Below are 20,817 nucleotides of genomic sequence, written 5' to 3'. Positions count from 1 at the left end.
TTTCGATTTTATATCTTCAAACTTTTGGGACCATTTCTTAATATAAGACTATTATTCAAAATATTTTTGTTGGGGGAAATGTTCATACCTATACAACGTCCTATTACAAAGGTTAAATTTATTTATAATTTGCAGTCTGCTAGTAGTCACACTAGTAAAGACAATTCTGCTGTTAGAATATTTATCAAGCAGATTTTTTTTTCTACTTGATTATCACATTTCTCCATTTTCTCTCAGCAATTAATATTAAGACGTATTATTTTCAGATATGAAGGATAATTAAAAATCACTATATGTTCAAATACAAATATGATATATTGGTATCAGCCATAAAAAATATTTGAGGGAAAAGAACCCACCCTGGATTATAGAGCATCACTGTTGAGAGGCTTTCGCAAGATTTTGAAAGATCTGACATGGACAAACTGAAGGAAGAAAGCAGTCCACTCTGTTAAAGACAACAGAAAAGTTAATATTTATTTGACTAACTGATTATATGCTATCAAGTTGTTTTTTTTTAAATTTATTTATAAGTTTTATTAGTTTTTAAAACATAAATCACATAATAGTCGGTTAACTGTGTTTGCTTAGTTTACATTTGTAAGGAAAGATCGTTAACAATTGATTTCTATAATTCGTAATCCACATATTCAAACAAATGTCTCTTTTTCTCTTAAATATTCTCTCTGGTGGGTCCTGTCATCTATATTCTTAATTTTCATTTTAATATTTTCAATATGTTTTGCTGAATCAGAGAGTTTTTCCGTCTATTTTTCCTCAACCAATTTTACAATTTATTCCAGATTTCATAATAATCTGTTTCACTCTTATCCTTGAGTTCTAATATCAGCCTATCCATTTCCGCACAGGATAAAATCTTACTTATTACCTCTTCTTCTGAGGGTGTCTCATTATCCTTCCATCTCTGTGCAAAGGCTAATCTTGCTGCTATTAGCATGTGTAGTAATAGGTATAGGGATCCTTTATTGTATCTATCCTTACTGATACCCAGGAGAAAGAGTTCTGGTTTTAGCTCGATGTTCTGCATTAGTATCTCTTCTAACCACTGTTTTATCAAATGCCAAAATTTTTGTACTTTTGAACATTCCCACCACATATGGTAGTAGGTCCGAGCGATTCTTTACATTTCCAACATTTCGGTGAGGTCTTTTTGTCCATTTTAGCTATTCTCACAGGGGGGAGGTGCCACCTGTAAAACATCTTATATAAGCTATCAAGTTGGTTTTGACTCCTAGTAACTATATAGATGATTTCCTCCATGACAATAATTTTTGCATAAGAAACTTTTGGGGTGGGAAGCATACACATTGTACTTTAATCTCATTCACCTTATTGCACCAAGATCAATCAGGTACTTATGATTATAAGTAATGGAAATTTCCTATGTACTCAATAATTTCACCTTTCTTTTCTCCCTCAGTTTGGCTGCTTCCTTGGGATGATTGAATCGAAACATATTTGTCCTCCCAAGTAATATTACAGCACCTGGCAAGAAAATCATTGAAGCCATAAGCAAACCAAAGGCAGCAACATTTCTTCAATTCAGACTAAAACAAAATTTGTTTACTCCATCATGGAATGAAAAATACATTTTTTAAAAAATGAGCTGTAGACTCCCACTTTTAAAAATGAAATGTATGATGTTTGTATTCTAAGCTGGATAAAATTGCTTACTCAGATGTTTTAAGAGCAAGAGAAAACCATTATTGGCGATAAACGTTTCTCCCAATTTAAAAGAAATCCTCCAGGCTTTTTGAAATGATTCAAGTGGAATAGAGTGTGTTTTAGTCATCATAACCATGTTTTTTTAATATTTATTTTGCAACAAACATAAAGAAACTCAAATATATTTGAAAAGAAAAACTGTGTGGAAGCTCATAAAAACTCACATAGAGAGCATTGGTTTTGTACCAGATTATTTGAATAAATTGTACTATATAATAGCAATCATATCAACTGCTATATTAACTGATCACCTTCAGTAAAAGTTTGGCAAGACAAAATTTCTCCCAAAGCAATCCATGATACTCTGCATCAGAAAAAGTGTTTTCCCCCATTACTTTAATAATTACATGGGATGATAGAATCATAAAAGTTGAAAGGGTCTTTATGAATCAGTGACCATCCTCCCACTCTAGTTCAGGTATCTGCCTCAAGACAGTGAAGCAAGTCTTAGAGATTTCTGTGCCTAGTATATCAAGCTTAAGTATAAGTATATCAAGCTTAACACATACATAACTACCCATTTGACAAAAGAGGATGAGTAGAATCAATCAATCAATCAATCAATCAATCCATATTTATAGTAAACTGGATATGGCAGGGAACTGACCGAATATCTAAAATCCTGTGAAGTTTACCAGAGGGTGGAGAATTGCAGGAATAATGGCATTTTATAATCCTTCTCTATCATGGAAGCTCTATACCAGAGATTGGTAGACAGTCAACATAAGACAAATTTCAAACAAGATCCCTCAGGACAACCACTTTGTATCCACTCTTGCGGCCTTCACCACTAAGTTCTAAACTGAATATTACTAAGACTGTAAATCAAATTGTAATTCATATTTTTGCCAGAATGGGTTGAACAGCAACTTAGTTTCCTGTCAAGAGATCATGTGGAAGTTATGAGCTATTTACAGCATGGAACATCTCACATCTGTTCCATGTTATCATCAAACAAATAGATTAATCAGAAAGTTGAATGAAGCTTGGGGTCCATGTTTGAAAAATGCATAGGAGAACATTTCAACAAATTGGAACCTCATATTGCCACAGCTTGCTTCCATGCCGAGCTGTGGTACAGCCTAGTTTGGGATTTTCTCTTGTATACAGGAAGGATAAGTCTGAATTAGTGGAGAGATTTCATTCACATATATGCTGTATAAGTATTTTGACAATGATCCGAATGCTTTTGACTATATTATTATGTCTACTCTCTCACAACCAGGAGAGAGTAGATGAAGTAGCAGAATAGATTGAACATCAGTGATCAAAAAGAACAAATACAACCAAACATGAGCACAGATTCAGGTCCACTTTATGGCAATCAGAGTGGCAAAACATTAATACTTTGCACTTATTGCTTCCGTAGATTGCCATCCATTTAGAGGAATTCAAACTATTCTGGTAGGAAGATAGTTTTTTGGGGTGCTGTGATGATTTTTCCAGGCATCCAGAAAAAAAACACACGCACATACAAACTGCTGGGCAAGGTTAAAAGAGATGACAGTCAGTCTTGCAAAATTATTTGCAAAAAAATAAAAAAAGAAGGAACAGGATCTTCTGTGACATCAGCACCATGGATTAGATATTTTCCTATCTGGTTGGTGAAAACTGATAAGGTAACTTCATCTTGGTGAAGTGCTGTGGCTAAATGCATCCTTGAGTAATGAGATCATGCTACCTGATTTGAAGAAAGTGGCAGTGCATCCTTGACCCAGCTATTAGCCTTTCTCCAACCTTCTCTTTCTGGAAAATGTTCTTAACAAGGCAGCAGACCTCTACTTACACGGTGCTTTGGATGCAGCAGATTATCAAAATCCTTTTCACTCAGTTTCAGGGCAGGATACAGGAATAAGACTACAATCATTGCTCTTGCGGTGACCTGTGGTAGGACAGGGGATAGAGCGAGTATGGCCTTTCTGGTCTGCTGGATCTCTCAGTTACCTTCAGTAATGAGCATGGCATTCTTGTGAAGTCAGAATTGGAAGTATTTTCCAGTAATCATTTCTGATAAGCAGTTTCATTTGAGGGTGATGTATACAAGAGAAGTCAAAGCTTGGAGCCCTCCACTATGGGATGTCATGGGGTTTGACACTCTTCTGTCTTATTTTATATCCATATGGGGTCAAGGGGGGGGAATGACTCCTCTTGGAATCACAGCTTATTGTAAGGGGAGATGGAGACCATGGTCAGGAAGACCTATGCAGAGTTCTATATCAGGGGTCTTCAAACTTGGCCCTTTTATGACTTGTGGACTTCAACTCCCAGAATTCCTCAGCCAGCATGCCTGGGAGTTGAAGTCCACAAGTCATAAAAGGGCCAAGTTTGAAGACCCCTGCTCTATATTGTGTACAACTTGTGTTCATTTTCAGACCATGTAGCATTGTAAATCATCACTAATGCCTCTATTCTTTCACATTTATATGGGCTACCCTTGAAAATCATATGGAAGCTACAGAATGCAGCGGTCCTAAGGAATATCACCATTAAGAAATACCCTCTGCACAATCTGATTCTTTATAATGCTGGGGTCATCCTTGCTGCTGTTTTCTAAGACAGACAATACCTGGGTTTTTTGGAGGCTATTTGGGGACGGATGACTGCTGTTTTGCTCCTGAAAAAATAGCAATTGTTGTGAATTATGACAAGTATCACTATGATAATAATTTTATTTTTGCATCATTACTGGTTTTGTTTTTGGCTCAATTCTATTTTAATGCTAGATTTATAATGAATGAAAGAAGTTGCTTAGAGTGATTTTGTAAGTTTTAGCAAATGAATAAATAAATCTGAATTTATATTTTTAATCTGATCTGTCTACTCTATACCATTGTTCCAAGTGCATTAGATTTCTATGTTCTGCTTTAGTTTGCTCAAATTGAGAATAGCTCAAACATTTCTTCTTGACTTGGAGAGATAAAAAGTTATCTGGAGATTCAAATTAAAATCCTAGATTCTATTCTATAAATATTATGAACCATCACATGGATTGAAAAGACTTGAAAATTAAATAGTTCAGCAGGGCAAGAGAAGCTGGAAGAATTAATTTTCATAGATGAAAACAGAATATCGTTTATAAATGAGGAGGCATAAAATTAAGTGATCTTGAATATAGCCAGGTGATTACATTCTGTTTGGTAAATTCTATTAATTTTCTTGTTCCAGCATAGTGCTGTCAATAGAGTTTATAGATAGAAATCAGTATCAAACAAATGTAATTTCCATGTAACATGGCTTTCATTTTTCTTCAAATACTTGTACCTTGGCTTGCCTTTAATTTCATGTAAATATTCCAATCCACTATAGAAATAAAAATGTAATAAAGTTGGTAGGACTCTACTGCATCGTTTCTTAGAGAAAAAGGTTCTAGTGCTCTCTTTCCATTCAAAATTATACTAACAATTCTTACTAAACTTTATCCCAGGCTAATATTAAAGATTTACTTTTCATATAACTTCTTGCTGTAAAGCTATTTCAATATTCTCACTGTAATTTATGTGATGCATTGGGTTGGTCTACTTTCAATTCGTATACTCCTTTTGCAACTACTAGGTCCGAAGTTACAATTCCAGCAGCTATGCCATAGAATAGTTTCTTTTAACTCTTAAACAGATGTTTGTTACTTAACATTCTTCTTCTTTAAAAGTTAAATTTACTATTTTCTTTTTGAAAGCTCAGGAAATCATTTAAGGGTACTCACTCAACTGTTTCAAATCAATGGGAAAAGTACATTGTATATGGCACATTTATATTACAATATTATATAAAAAATCACATTTTCCCAAGCATATACAGAATTTAATATTTTGTAACTAATAGCTTTAAATAATTTAGAAAACTTTGGTTGTAGGATTTATTTTGACAAAGAAGTTAACTTTAGAGCAATTAAACAGTGCAAGAGAAGGCATTTCAGTATTTCCAACTTCATTTGAAGGAAATGTCATTCTGTTCAAAGTCAACTGTACAACCAAAAGGGATTTAGAGTTTAAAAGTATTTCTTAAGGGCAAGTGAAATGTGATACCAATTATGTCCATACAATTAATATATGGTCTTTTTTGTTATCTCAATAGTTATTAAGCAAAGTCTGAAGACTCTTGAGATCTTGGTAATATTAGGGAGGAGGAGGAAGAAGAAGAGGAGAAGGAGTTGCTTAATGTTCATTGCCCTGTAACTGTATAAATGTAACTCCATTGTAACTGAAATATGCATGTTTGCCATCATAACCAGTTGTTCTCGGTCAGAATAGAAAACTGAGAGGGTTTTTTTTTTTAGTAAATTAGTAAATTCAAGAAGAAGCAGACTAGGTTTTTGTTACATCTGTGCAACATGCATAATGTCCTGCTAATAGTAAGGGCACAATATCATTAAGTTATCATACAGTTTGGCCAACATACTGCAAGGACAACCAAAGCCCAAACACATCTGTTTTACTCCAAACATATTTATATTATTCTATGTAATCTAGGTTTCTCATCTAAAGGCCACCTTTTAAGCCAAATAAACCACTGTCAGCTTCCCACTACTTACGTATATGTAATAAAATAAATGAAAGAGTAATAAATGGATAACAAACGTGAATACAAAAGTGAAATGTGGCAGAATCTTTTCTGGTTTCAGTTTTCTCATTCATAGCCCCTCTAGTTCTCTTTCATATAAAGTACATGTATGGTACTTGCTTCGTTGCATTGATCTTATATTCTGACTCTAAATTCTGTAGGTCAAATTTCATTATTCCTGTACATAGTTTCATGACCTGAATAGTACAGCATGTATCTGATTTTAAATGGTTCATTTTTGACAATTTCATTTTTTCCCCTTGGTTTATGCTTCTCATATTTCATTTTCCAATGATATACAGTACCTCCTACTAAAATATGAATTTTCTTTCAATAGTAGTTCCTTTGTTGATAGAATTTATTAGGGCTTTGTTCAGGCCATACTTCTGTCTCCAGATCTGCTTGTTAAAAGTTCAAAGCTTTTCCCCTGTAATTAGAGGAAAGTCTTCCAAACTGTGAGTCTTAACATCTGGCATCACTAATTCATCCAAACTTTGCAGACATAGGCAGAATGAAACAAAAATGGTTTGCTATTTCAACTTTGATTTAGAATTTAAAGTTCTTCTCCTATACGAGTTGGTTTGTCCCATGTTTGCAAAGCCCACCTGTTCTACTTCCACCCTGTGGTAGATTACTCCAAAGATCTCCTCCTCCCTTTTGGACCTCATTAAAAGGATGACCCAGCTAAGAGTTCTCATTCTTGCAAGCATTCCTGTTCCAGTCACTGATGCTATTAAACTGTCCCATCACAGCAAAGTAGTAATGGATGCTCTCTGAGCTTGGTTGTTTTCTTGCAAATATTTCAATACCCAAAATAAGGTAACATCATCAGTGCTAGTGGTAATTGCCTAGTAATATTGCTTTCAAAATTATCCAAATTAATGGTCATCATCACTACAACCTGGAAAAGAATAGGATAATTTTTTATTTGAACTTACATTCCTATACATTCTGATAAGCAATTTCAATAAACTCAGTGAAATAAATGAACAAACCACACATTTTTAAGTCAGCAGAAGCTGGCATTTACATCCATGCCTAAAGTAACAAAGTACTAACAGGATAAGTAAAATGCAAGCAAGCAAGTCACTAAAGCGTACACTAGATGGCTGGAAACATTTAGTGCTGGAAACCAAGTTTTTTTATTTAAGTTAAATAACATTTATTAGCTATAAGTTCTTAGACATTGTTTGGGGTAAGAACTCCATTATGTTTAGGAAAACATAAAGGGTGGATCATCTCTTGTGATCCACCCTTTATGGAATATTTTAATACGCATATAAATAACCTAATAAGTAAGGATAATCTTATTAATCACCCTGACAATAATATCCTAATGGACTGTGGCTCATTAACTAAGAATATAATACAACCAATTAAACAAAAGTAGATTTGCATAAGTCACAAAAAGGCCTTGTAAACCCACTTCTCTTTGGATATTGCTTATTGGCCCGGTATAGAAGCTGTCAATAAATCAATTAATACTTTGATGTATTGTATCCCCATATCTGATATAATAGCACCCTTTGGGAAAACAATGTCCTTTAATAGCAAATTCCATACCTTAGTTTTATGCTAAGTGATTACTCATTTTGCCTAATGTAGTTAAGGCATAAGGCTAAAATCGGCAGAATTTAAGTTCTAATCCCAACTTGGCATAAAGCCAGCTGGGTGACCTTGGGACAGTCATTCGTCTCAGCCCTAGAAGGTAGGAAATGGTAACTCACTTCTGAAATCTTGGCAAGAAAACTGCAGGGAGTAGTCTGTACACACACACACACACACACACACACACACACACACACACACACACACTCTCTATAGAAAGATAATATTATTTAGTATAACATTAGAATTTTAATTGTAACTGAGATTTTTAAAATAGGAAGTAGAATACAGGTACTTTAAAAAATTAATTAAATAAATAATTTTTCTGGACACCCCTTACTCTACAATAATAATACAACAATAACTGTCTCTGAATTTCCATTCCTCTTCTGTTTACTGACTAGCTCTAAACCTGTATAACACTACTTATATAGCTCATGTTATTAGCAAGTCTTATTATGCTCAAGTCTTTACTTCATCATCTTTATAATAAAGTTCCCTCCTACTCCTTTGCCCAACCATTTCAAATTAATACTATTTTTCAAATGAAAGGGTACAGTTAAGCATGAAGAAGCTAATTAAAATTTCTGACACAGGTATTTAAAGGTCCTAAAATTCCAGACTTAAAAATATTTAACAAATAGTTCTAAATGCATGGTTCTTAAATCTAATGCTAATAATTTATGAAATATGACAGTTGTCATTTATCTGTATTTAAGCTAGTAGTCTTAGTGAATCCAGAATATATAAATCTTTTTCTAAAACATGTCTTCTCCAGATTAAACCCATAATGTCATTAAGAAAAACAAAAACACGTAAGTCTCAATTTAACATACTTATAGAATTGAAATACCTTAAATTGCATAGTATTTCTTTTTATCCTCCTCAGCATGCAGATAGTAAACTTAAATAGTGTGTGGATGCTCTATAAACCTCTGAGAGAGAAATGCACATTAAAAATAGATGCATGCTCTGTTAGGGGTTAAGATTCAAGCATTTGGAATACTATAATCTATCTGGAGATATTGATTTTGTCCTTAGATCAGTGAGGAAACTGATGAAAAGCCTTGCATTTTTCAGAGTAACTGAATTCTTTAAAACGTGCAAAACTATAGCGGTCTTGTAATTATTTCGCTCCTTCCTTCATTTTAATACTCAGAAGCCAGAAGAAAGATTTTGTGATGAAATAGGGATGGTAAAGGAACAAATAAAATGGAACAGCTTTTTTCAAGACACTATTGAAAATGAAATTGAGCAAACTGAACAATGCTGCAGGCACAAGTTCAGTGCAAACAGACGAATTAAATGGTCCTTGCATCGTCAAAATCCTCAAGGGACTGGCAAGGAACTGAGGTGCTTCCATTGTTGTTCTTTAAGATAAGCAGGAAGTACTTGCATATATTATATTCCAAAGTGTGGCTAGGATGACTTAATTTCTGTTCACTTTGCGGAAAGATTAGACCAGGGGTTCTCAACCTGTGGGTCGGGACCCCATTTGGGGTCGAACGACAATTTCACGGGGGTCGCCAAACAAGGCTGTCCGCCATTTTTCCCCCCTTTTCTTTGGCCACGCCCCTGGCACCCGGTGATGTATAAGTGGTTGGGGGTCACCACAACATGGGGAACTGTATTATGGGGTCACGGCATTAGAAAGATTGAGAACCACTGGATTAGACCTAAGATCCCTTGAAATCACAAAGTGTTTTGGTCTCCACTAAAATAAGTTTCTATTACCACCAGCGCACACATGTACACACAAACTGCCTCACTATATTTATCTGCCTATCTGTCCTCCTCACAGCCTGACGGTTTTCAGATGCACTGGAACTGAAAGCATGATGGCCTGGTAATGATAAAAATATGCGATCTTAAACACATTTGAAAAGCACCAGAGAAGGCTGGATTGGACAAATATAGTACTTGCATCTCATTAGTGTATCATCTGTATTGCTGAACTGCAATAAAATATGTAGAAGAAATCTGAACTGAGAAAAGGGGGAAAAAATCTAGGGTAATACCTTGGTTGAGTTGTGTAGCCTCTGTGATTTGAATTCCATTGATAGAACATTGGGCTCCAACAAGTGGTATCAAATGAACCGTTCCATTAAAGTGTTCAAAAATGCAGTGCTCGCTTTCCAAATCAAGACCATGAAGTACTAAAACACAAAAACAGATTTGTAATAACTATTACAACAGGATTTTTATTTTCTAATCCCAAAGTTTAAATCTATTAGCACTGATCCCATTAATTCCCAGATTTCATATTGTCTTTGTATTGCCTGTATACAAAGAATATTTTAAATAAGCAAGATAAGTAAACCGGTCTAGATAGAAGAAAAAAAAAAACCAGATCAAAATGTATACATTTTTAAAATAATAATTCAAATATGGAATTGATTAGGTATCAGTGGACACTGAAAATTGTATTGTGTCAGAGAACCATACAGAGCAGGGGTCCCCAACCCACTACCAAGCCTTGAGCTGTTTGAAACCAGGCCACGGAAGTTGGGGGAGCAAGCAATGCATGCACGCTCCATTTGCACAAAGAGGCAAGCATGCATGCCCATCGCTGGCGTGGAACCATTCCCCTACCTCCCCCCCACTGGTCTGCAAAGCCGGAAGGATTGGGGAACTTTGATACAGAGAACCATATATGATTTCAATAATAATAAAATCATCAGCTTTTTGGCTTCTTAAGTAATTTTGTGCTATATATACATATATATTCTCCAGGAAATAATATTTTAAACCTCTTCTACTTTGGGGATCAGTGCAGCTGTAACAATTATCATTCCTGAAATATCATTAAGGTAGTGGAAGCGGTCAAAGATAACTTGATCTCTGTTATGAATCCTGGGAAGGAATAAATTGTGCTGAATATCATAATGTAAACATAAAGAGATTTGGTCCTATTAGCATATAATGTCAAATTCTTCAGAATTTGGGCTTGATTACAAAATGCACAACTCCTTCATCTAATGGGCAGTTATGCACACTTAGAAGTCTTATCCATTCAGTTAAGTGGAAACAGCACCCCTTATCATTCTTTTAACATGACTAACAGCTGCTCCTACTGCTCTAGTGTCTTTACTCTTTTGGAGAGTCAGCTGCTTCCCTTTGAAATGGACAGAAGGGTTCTTAAATGGTGTATCCTATACACTGGTTTTCAAACCAGTCTAAGCCTGGCTTCAGCCTCAGAAATCATAGAATTTTCTGTAAAGGGTATGTGCCTGTTCTACAGGTAGTCTTCGACTTACGACTATTTGTTCGGTAACTATTCAAAGTTTCAGTAGGGCTGAATGAAGAACTTACGGCTGGTCCCTGAAGTTACAGCCATTGCAGTATCCCCATAGTCATATGATCAAAATTTGGGTGCTTTGCAGCCCACCTGCACTTACAACTGCAAGGGTGGCTTTAATTCTCTCCAATCATCTCTCCGTCTAATGCCCTTTTGACCCCTTCCCCCCTTCAGCCCTAGCTGCCCTTTACTATCTTTTTGCTCCCGTTCCTGACCAAGCATGCCCACCCTGACCCTTTGAGATGCAGTTGCTGGCCACACTAAGCTATCTTCCTCAGGTCGCACATGACAGTTTCCTCACAAGACTTGCGGAAAAGGGCCTCACACGACAGACAGCTGCCTTACAAAGGGCCAGGGCAGGCATGCCTCAGCAGCAGTGGGATCATGAAGTTGGCAAAGGTTATCTAGTATGGTGGAGTGCAGGACAGCAGGATTATCAAAGTACAAGGCAGTCTGGGCAGTTGGGCTGAGGTGACTGGGGCTTCGTGGGGCAGCTACTTTGTGCCGCATTGCTGGGCAGTAGCTATGTGCTGCATTGCTGGGTGGGTATTTGTTTCACACTGTTGGACTGTAGTGTCACTCCTTGTTGCCGGGGTTTTGTGGAACAGCTGGCCTTCCTTGGGTGGCTGTTTTATGCCACGCTGCTGGGGATTCCTGGAGCAGCTGGGGTTTTCTGGGTAACTGCAGTTTCATATTGTGCTGCTGAGTTTTCCCTTACCTTGGAAGAAACAAGGCTCAGGGCTGGGACAGACCAAGCTGGGAATGGCTTAAATTGGGATGTATCCTTGACTAATGACCAGTGGAATTCAGTTAACAACAGCAACAGGGAGCTCTGGGATGACTGCCGCTAAGCAATGCTGTCACATGATGTTGTGACTCCATCACCTAACAACAGAAATTCTTAATCGTAGTCCTAAATTGAGGTTACTTGAATCACAATTCCAAAATTTAATCAGACCTGTGCTTTGGACAAGTTGGAAGCATTGCCCTCTGTTGTTTTGTTAGGTTGTTACAAAATTGCCTCCTTTCATCAGCATAGATATCCACATGGGGGTGGCTCAGTAGAACCATATGCACCTTTTCTACTCAACTCTGCATGACTTCTAGCCTATGCTAAAGAAATTCCACGGTAGAGAGTACAACTTCTATTCACTACTTCTTTTGCTCCAGCCAAGATTCTGATATATTGTCCGGTTTTGTGCTTATATATGTACCAGGCACCTTTACTTGTGATTCAACAACGGTACTATTTTTGTCTTTAACTTTTAATTTTGAATTTTATCTTTTTAGAAATCTACCGTATATACAGATGTGCAGGGGCACAAAACAAGAGAGACTACATATAGGGCTGGTTTAATTTGAGAGCTACAGAAGTATAACCAAAAATATAAATCTGCATTGCTATGAGAACAGAGACTTTTATTCATATGCAGCATTATACTGATAACAACGGGGAGGAATTCATAAAATAGTAGAGAAGGGCTAATATAATGGCTTACTTCCAGTACCATAAACCTTAGTAAAAATAATGTAGCGTTTTATTTACATCAGCCATTCTTCCAAAAACCACAGGTATGATTTCTTCTGTAAGCATCCTACAATAGATATCTGCTGATGGCAATGAGTATTTTACGCATAACCCTAATCCATGGATGGGGGAAATGAAGAATGTGTGTCTGTATGTCAGTGTGTATATGTGTTAGAACAGTAATTCTAAAACCCCTTTCAAATTTATAAATTTAGAAATCATCCCCCTACCCCTGCAACCAACAATTGCTGGAACATCTATTAAAATAAAAGAGAAAGCAAGCACATTTACCAATATCTTGTTCTCTTGCAGCGTCTTCTCTGCCAACATGTGTTTGCCCCTCCTAAGGAAGAAAAGTCGACATGCTATAGTGACTACAGGTAGGCCTTGACTTATGACTACAAGTGGGACTGGATTTCTGGTCATAATTTGTTATAGTCCTAAGCTGAGGCACTCATGTGTCCGGACCTGATTTTACAATATTTTTTTGAGGGAGTTATTAAGTGAATCATTGTGGTTGCTAAGCAAATTTTGTGGTTGTTATGAGAACACCAGTTACAAGTGTGAATCCAATATTCCAAACGGGGCTGTTTTTAGTGAAAATTGGCAAAGGATGTTGCAAATTGCAGTCATGTGACTATGGGACACCACAATCAATTGTAAAGGTGAGCTAGTTGCCAAGTGCCTGAAATTTGTTCATGTGGCAGTTTATGGTATGGCAGACAAGTTATGACAGTCACGGCATCTATTCCAGGCCCTTTTGTAATTTTGAACAATCACTAAGTGATCAGTTGTATGTCAAGGACTATGTGTATGTAAAATCATAAAATTATTTAAAAGTTATAATAAAAGTTATGCTTTTTCTTAGAAATTTAAATCTTTTCCCAAATATTCTTGGGGCTTACATCACCAGTCAAGATTGTTACTACCGTAAATGCTGGCGTATAAGGCGACTTCCGCGAGCGCTGAAATCGGCGCCAAAGACGGGGGTCGTCTTATACGCCGAGTCGTCTTATACGCCGGAAATACTGGTAGTTTCCGGTGTATAAGACGACGTTCTAGGAATGCGGCCCGGCTATAAAGACGGGGGTCGTCTTATACGCCGGGTCGCCTTATACGCCGGCATTTACGGTAATTTTTTTTCAGCTATTAGGAACCTTTGGATCAAAAAACCTGAAACCATTGGGTGAGTTTCCTTTCAACCTTAGTGAAAGGAATTTTAAATACAAGTTTAAGGGCTTTAAAAAATTTGGGGATGGGGAGACTGATAGGAATAAACAGCCAAAGGTTATCAGAACTTTGGTTTTGGAAAATAACAAACGGACTAAGGCTCCAGATGAATTTGAACTTAGATTTTGGAGTCAATTATAAGAAATCTTCCTGCAGGAAAATGCTTTTATTTTAAATTCTTTTTTTTTTTAAATGATAGGATGGGACTTTGAAGGTTGGACTCTGGGAAGAACCAGAAGGAACTAAAGAATACAATTAAAGGAAAAGAACACTTAAATTTGAGTTACAAATATAGAAGAGAAGGAAACATTTTAACATTTGGCACACTGGAGGGTATTTTGAACCCTGGATCCAGAAGTTAATATTAAGATATCTGCCTCTATAGAGACACTATGTTTAAAAGATGTTATGGAAGAGGAACAATTTTTACCAGAAAAGACTAAGATTGATCTGAAAGTGGATTTAAAAATGCCTTAGTGGATGTCTTTATAATGAAAAGAGATAGTATGCAAATAACAAACCAAGCAAATGATCTGGATTTTGTGAGAAGGGACAAAGTAAAAATGAAAAGAAATCAAGTTCTAGGACATAATTTGAGGGGACTAAAGATCAAGATTATTAAAAATAAAAGGAAGGAATATAAAAATTGGCTTAGTTGATCAGGATTAAAATGGTAATCTTTAATGGAGTTTTGCTGATCAAGGTGAAATGATGAGATTTTAAGGATTTGTTTATAGATAAAATATGGGATATGGGAAGAAGAGATCACCTGTTGTATTTTAAGAAAAGGTAATAAGTTATTAAAATTGTTTATACTTGTGATGAAGAGGGAAGTTATGTATATAACTTTACTATGTTATTTTTTCTTTTCTAATTTATTTTTCTTTTCTGCACTTTCTATTGTTTCTTTTTAATCTTTTTACTTTGTATGAGTTTTTTATCAGTGCAATTATAACTTTTAATAAAATTATCCTGAAAAAAGGACTACCTATATGTCACTACTATGTTGAAAGATGATGAGTGCATGTGAAAAATTATTTTGCTCAAGCTACAAAGGAAAATTATAGCAATAATTATCTTATGCTTTTAATTTCTCTTCCTATAGCTCTATAAGCAGGTAAAGGGCTGCTCTTAATTCTTACATTCAAGAATTTATTGAATTTATTGTGAATTTTGGATTAAAAAAATAACACTTTTGCTTCCTGAATTTCAGGTTGTTAAAATCACAAAACACCAACTGACTTATTCTGTTTCTTCCTACAAGCTTAAGGTACATTTTCCTGGAATTGGAGGTCTTATTAGTTAGTGATGTATTGTTTATCTCATGCTTCCCATGACAGTTAGTCATATTTATTATTTAATTTACTCACATTCATTTTAAAACCAAATGATTTCTAATATTATTAGAAATTATTATTTCTTTCTAGTTCTGGGCTTATTAAGGAAAAGCAAATTGAATGTTTCAAAGCATCAACAACTCCTAGTCAGAATAAAATGAATTAAGAACAAAGAATGTCATTCATCTATCACTAATCCTCAGGGCAGATATAGGCAGGAGATGACTGATAAAAGCATATTAAATAAGTTAGAATATTCCATAATTGACATCCCATTTTGCAGAGAAGTAACAGATGTTTAGCTTCTTCAGAAAATAAATTAGTACTAAAATACAACTGTCCTTTTAGAAACTGGAAAGCAGATAAATATTGAATTACCTTTAAGTGATACAAGATGATACCTGTGCTCAGAAGATCATCATCAATGCCTATTAAGTGAGGCAATTCAGAATCTAACACAACTCCAATTCCTTCTTTCCGCAAAGCTAAAGTTTGCTCCTATAAACACAAACAGGATAAAGCCCTCTTAAAGACATTTTTGTATATGAATTCAGTAGTTATATAATTTATTTTAATTGTGGGTAAAATCACCATGGTGTTAAAAGAAATATTGGAAATGACTATAATTTCTACGAAATAGTGGGAACCATCATCATAAATCAGTTGAATGATGATTTTAACTATTTATTAGAAAACAAAATATCATGACTTAAAATGTAAGTTATCAAAGCTTTGGTATTTAGATATTTAGGAGCAAGAAGATTGATATAGCGTATGATTAATATCATCCTTCAATAACTTTGAATTCATAATTTCTGACCTATGGCAATGAGTTCCATAGATCCATAAAAAGTAGAAGTAATTTTACTTTCTACCGGGGGCTTCCATTGATAACAAATATACAGATGAACAGCGTTCCGATTTTTCATAAAACCTACCCCAAATATAAATTTGATGGTTATATTTTGTTCTATTAGGGCTTCTAAAAACTCTTCAATAAAACATGTTGCAATAATCCAGTTTATTTGTTTAAAATGTGGAGCTATACATGCAAATGCCACAATAAAATATGCTCACAGCAGGCCACCAAAATTGCATACATTGGAAAGATTTTTTTAGTCCATCATTATCAAATGCACTTCGCCCGTTTAAAGCTACAAAATGATTCTTGAGTGCATAGACTAAGTTTAAACTAACAAGAAATATTCATGGACAGGCTTAGCTACTTTTGCATGCAATCTTATAGCTAAAACCTTCATACAGTATTATGCTGATGTGCAAAAATGTGTATGATATAAATTTACAGCAACTAAATCAAGTAACTAGCATCACTACCATCAAAGAAATGCCAAAAGAACCAGCCGAAATTCATATAGAAGATATTTAATCTACTTGTATTTAAAAAAATGGACTTGAACATTAATGTTTCCTACAAGTTTCATGCCTCATTTTGTCTTAATTGGTATAAATTAATTTCTACATAAAAACAGACATTTTAGATATGCTGACCCACAATTCCTTTTTCCTTCAACCAGCATGCTTGATTATGTATACAGAGTTCAGTGCATCGCTCAGTCTGAAAACCCCTATAAATGAAAAAGCCTGTAACATCACTAAACACAGTTGATTGTGTTTTAAAATATTACATTACCTAGCAGAGCCAAAAAAAATTGAACGTGAGAACATACTCACCTATGGCTCAAATGCCACTTTCCCCCATCAAGACAGAGTCCATTGCTCGTGACAGACTAATTTCAGTCTGTCTAGCAACAGGCAATTTTCGGGAAACTTACTTATTATGGCTTGGCACTTGAGCAACTGCTCCTTCACTACAGAATATATTTTATGACATTTTCTATTATGTCATAAAATGTTTTATGGCAATTGTATGTCACAAAATGTTTTACAACATTTGTTAAAGTTCAATGCCATGGGAGTCATGGATCGTAGACTTAAACATTAGCCCATTTGAGGTACCTTGGTGCAAAAGTTGTTATCCTACAGTGCACTGTTTTGCCCAGTTAAAGATTATACACAGTTTTAGTAGTATATAGATATCAGTTTAGAAATAGGTCGGTTCTGAATATGTGACTGATGCATAAGTCAACTCAAGCATGTATACAATAAAAGAATGAATACTGTATAAATATAAAATGTGGCTTTTATGGAGCAGAGGATATAGTGAAGTAAATACAGTTAGTACGAGCAAGTATATTTAATGTTGTTGGTGTGAACCAATTTTAGCTAGATTTCATTTTCTTGTTCTGATCACGTGCCTTTAATTTCTTTTCCTTTTTTTTACTGTTTTTCTGAGATCTGCATATTGTTGTTTACCCTTTCATGGTAAAATTGCAGAAAATGGACTGTCTGATTTTTGCCAGTCCATTATAGCTCATACAACAATCCCAAAGCTGTTTCAAGAGAATGGAACCTACTTGGAAGTATGGGAATAAAGGATGACTATAATAAAGTAAAAATAGAGAAACAATGCAACTTGTTTTGCCCTAGCAAAATATTGATCTTTAATGTATTACTACTAGTTATGACTCTTTGGGTACATATGAGAATTTATAACTACCCTGGATGACGCCATGATACACAGAAATAAATGTATTCATTTTCAGTGACATGATGTTGAAATTATAAATTATAGGAAAATTAATACAAAAATGAGAATGACCAGCTAAAGGTCAAGACACTACAAAAATATATTCACGTTTTTCTCAAATAAAAAAGATCAAATGTTTTTGCAAAGATAGATGAAATGGCCTTTGAAAACCAATCAGTTTGATTTTGTGTACCCCACTATAAAATAATTAGTGCTTTGCTCTCTCAAATGTCATAAGTAATTGGCTTTGGTCAGATAGCTATAGATTTTGCTGATGTGTTTTATACTTCCACAAATGTATGAATTCTGCTTCCCAGTTAAGAACTTTGCTGAAGTATTTTATATTTCCACAAGTGTGTGAATTCTGCTTCTCACTTAGAAATGTTTATTATGAGTATTTTTTTCTCCAAGCTTAATATACTCCTGTATTGAAGCAACTTACAACTAAGATGTAAAGCAACTGCTTTATACAACACTACTGCATCTTTCACACAGTGTTCACAGTGGATCTGTAATATGGTATATAAAGGTGGAGATAGAAGTCTAAAATAAACTCATCTTCTAATACATCTTCTTGGGCTATCTCTCAGTGCATTTCATAAATCTACTTAATAAATAAAGCATTTCTATGATTAAATTAAAAAGTATACACCAATATACCAAGCAACTAATAAATAAAATAAAATCCATAAAACTTTGAAATACTTTCTGACACGTAATCAACATTAAGAGTTTAATAATACTTAAGAACAAACAGCAAATGTTTTGTCTTCTGCACTGTACTTTACAACCCAACATACTTTGCCTATATCCATCCTTACCTTAGGAGGTTCTTTTAACTGGTAAACCTAGTGAACTCTAAAGTTCAAATGAAAATAAAATCAGCATCAGTTTGCATCATGAAATATATATGCTATCTCTTATTTAGACAGCAGACTTAAATGTGTTTCCCATGTTACATAACTGTAAATCCATGTTAGCTGTACTATACACTAAAGAGAGCTGCCCCACTCAATGAGGTATGTACCACACAGATGGTCTCTTTTGCAAATATATACCCATTCTGTTTGTACAGCTTTATTATGATGACCAAAGTAAATCAGCAGTAGGTTAAACTCTTAACTGTCTTGAATGAAAGGCTAAAATAAATCCTCTAACATGAAAAACAGCTCTCAAATACATGAGATTTGGGGAAAATTAAAGAAAATGTGAAAGAAAATTAGGCATTTTTAAAAAGTATTCAGTGACAGCAATTTATTAACCACCCACAGAAAATTGTTTAAGGAACCAGCAACTTCTACTGGTCTCAATTTCCCATAAGAAACAATCTAAGGAACCCCAATGGGTTAGTATCAAACACAACAAACCTACAGATCTGGATGAATATCTTTTGCGCCACTCACTTTATCTCATCCCAACTCATCTCCTTCTTGTGGGGAAAATAGGAGGAAGGAGTGTTGGATATGTTTGCTGCCTTGAATTAATTGTAAAAATAATAAAGGCAGGATACAAATAAAATAATAAAATAATAAATTATAATATCTTTTCCCACCATCATTGAAGTAAGGACATAACATGTACCATGAATTCTTTATCCTGTTCATATAAAATGTGTCAAGCAAATAAGTCATGGAAGGACTTGTCAAACGACTTGCTTTTAATAAGTCCTTCCTGTCATCCATTCAGGATTTAGATGTGTTAGTACTCCTTTAGTGTTCATCACATACTTAGAATACAGAATAACCCAGTTGGAAGGGACCTTGGTGGTCTTCTAGTCCTTATCTTTTCATAGCTGAAATAAAATTGATTTCAGTATTCTAAATTTCGGTCTGCTTTTCTTTTCTTTATTTGCCATTTCCTACTGCTTCTTACTAAAACTTCTCCTGTCCTTTCCACCTCCAAAGTAAAGACCCAAATCTGTTACAACAAAACATATATCTGCAGACCTGCACATAAATGCTAGAATATTTAAATGAACACCAGAGTGCAATCTATTATATTCATTAAAAATACACTGAAAACATATCACAGCAACATGGAGAACGGTATTTCAAATCCTGATGCAGCAGGCTTAAGATCTTCCAAAAATTAATATTTTAGTATCTAGCGACTTTGGAATTTATTACGCATTTTTAGAAATTAGCTTTTCATTCATATAATTACGGTACTATATTTAGAACAAAAAAACCAAGTTCAGAACAAAAACAATGTCTTTTTTTAAAGGAAAGGAAACAACTAAAACACCATGTGATATATTAAAAAACTATGCTTAAAGACATAAAAATATGTATTCCACACACTGCTGGAGATTTCCTTGTTAGATTTCTTTTTCTCTCTGTACTGTAAATAATGTTATCAATCAAGAAACCCATTAAAATTATGCTGCAAAATAAATAGGGAACGTAATGTTACACACAAAGACTGTAAACAGCTTACCATGAAAAACAGATGGTACTAAAGTATCACCAATAGGCCTCAACATTGAATGTCAATTTGAAAAAGGCAGATATAGCATGCAGTTCTGACCAACTGAGCAAGTACTAGGATAGAAGTTATAAGGATGTGGATTAATTATGCTATTCTTTTCAGGATGGTAAGAGTGTGAAAGTATTACAACCATTATAGATGCTGTAATATACATTCTTTCTTTTATTACTTTTCCCACTTATGAATATTTACTAACTTAGCCACACAAATACTGACATTTATTAGCATATGAAGAAATTAGCAATTCCATTCTCATGTAGCGTAATTAATGATCTATTAGTAGTTTCCATTATAAAACATTTTACAGATTCAAATGTAGCTTTAACGTCTTCAGAATATGTAGTGTTAACTTTTAGTGAAGTGATCAAAATTAATAAATAACTTTTTAAGTAAATATCTTTTCAAACATCTGCAAAGG

At 34.7% G+C, this 20,817-nt stretch overlaps 1 protein-coding gene across 1 annotated transcript in view; it reads right to left on the bottom strand.

Moving 5' to 3' along the window:
* Window positions 1–17,897, bottom strand: part of LOC120311317 (kinesin-like protein KIF16B) — a 93,520-nt gene extending 75,623 nt beyond the window's left edge. The window contains exons 1-6 of the mRNA XM_039350682.1: window positions 17,883–17,897; window positions 15,683–15,802; window positions 13,029–13,080; window positions 9,930–10,067; window positions 1,424–1,506; window positions 360–448 (exon numbers count right to left, since the gene is read on the bottom strand). Coding sequence (XP_039206616.1) covers window positions 360–448; window positions 1,424–1,506; window positions 9,930–10,067; window positions 13,029–13,080; window positions 15,683–15,802; window positions 17,883–17,897 — 497 coding nt within the window. The remainder of the gene's footprint in view (window positions 1–359; window positions 449–1,423; window positions 1,507–9,929; window positions 10,068–13,028; window positions 13,081–15,682; window positions 15,803–17,882) is intronic.
* Between the last annotated feature and the right edge of the window lie 2,920 nt (window positions 17,898–20,817).

The sequence above is a fragment of the Crotalus tigris genome, unplaced genomic scaffold (genome assembly GCF_016545835.1).
Source record: "Crotalus tigris isolate CLP2741 ecotype Arizona unplaced genomic scaffold, ASM1654583v1 scf7180000018347.1145750, whole genome shotgun sequence".
NCBI lineage: Eukaryota > Metazoa > Chordata > Lepidosauria > Squamata > Viperidae > Crotalus > Crotalus tigris.
This window is presented reverse-complemented; position numbering and strand designations above follow the sequence as displayed.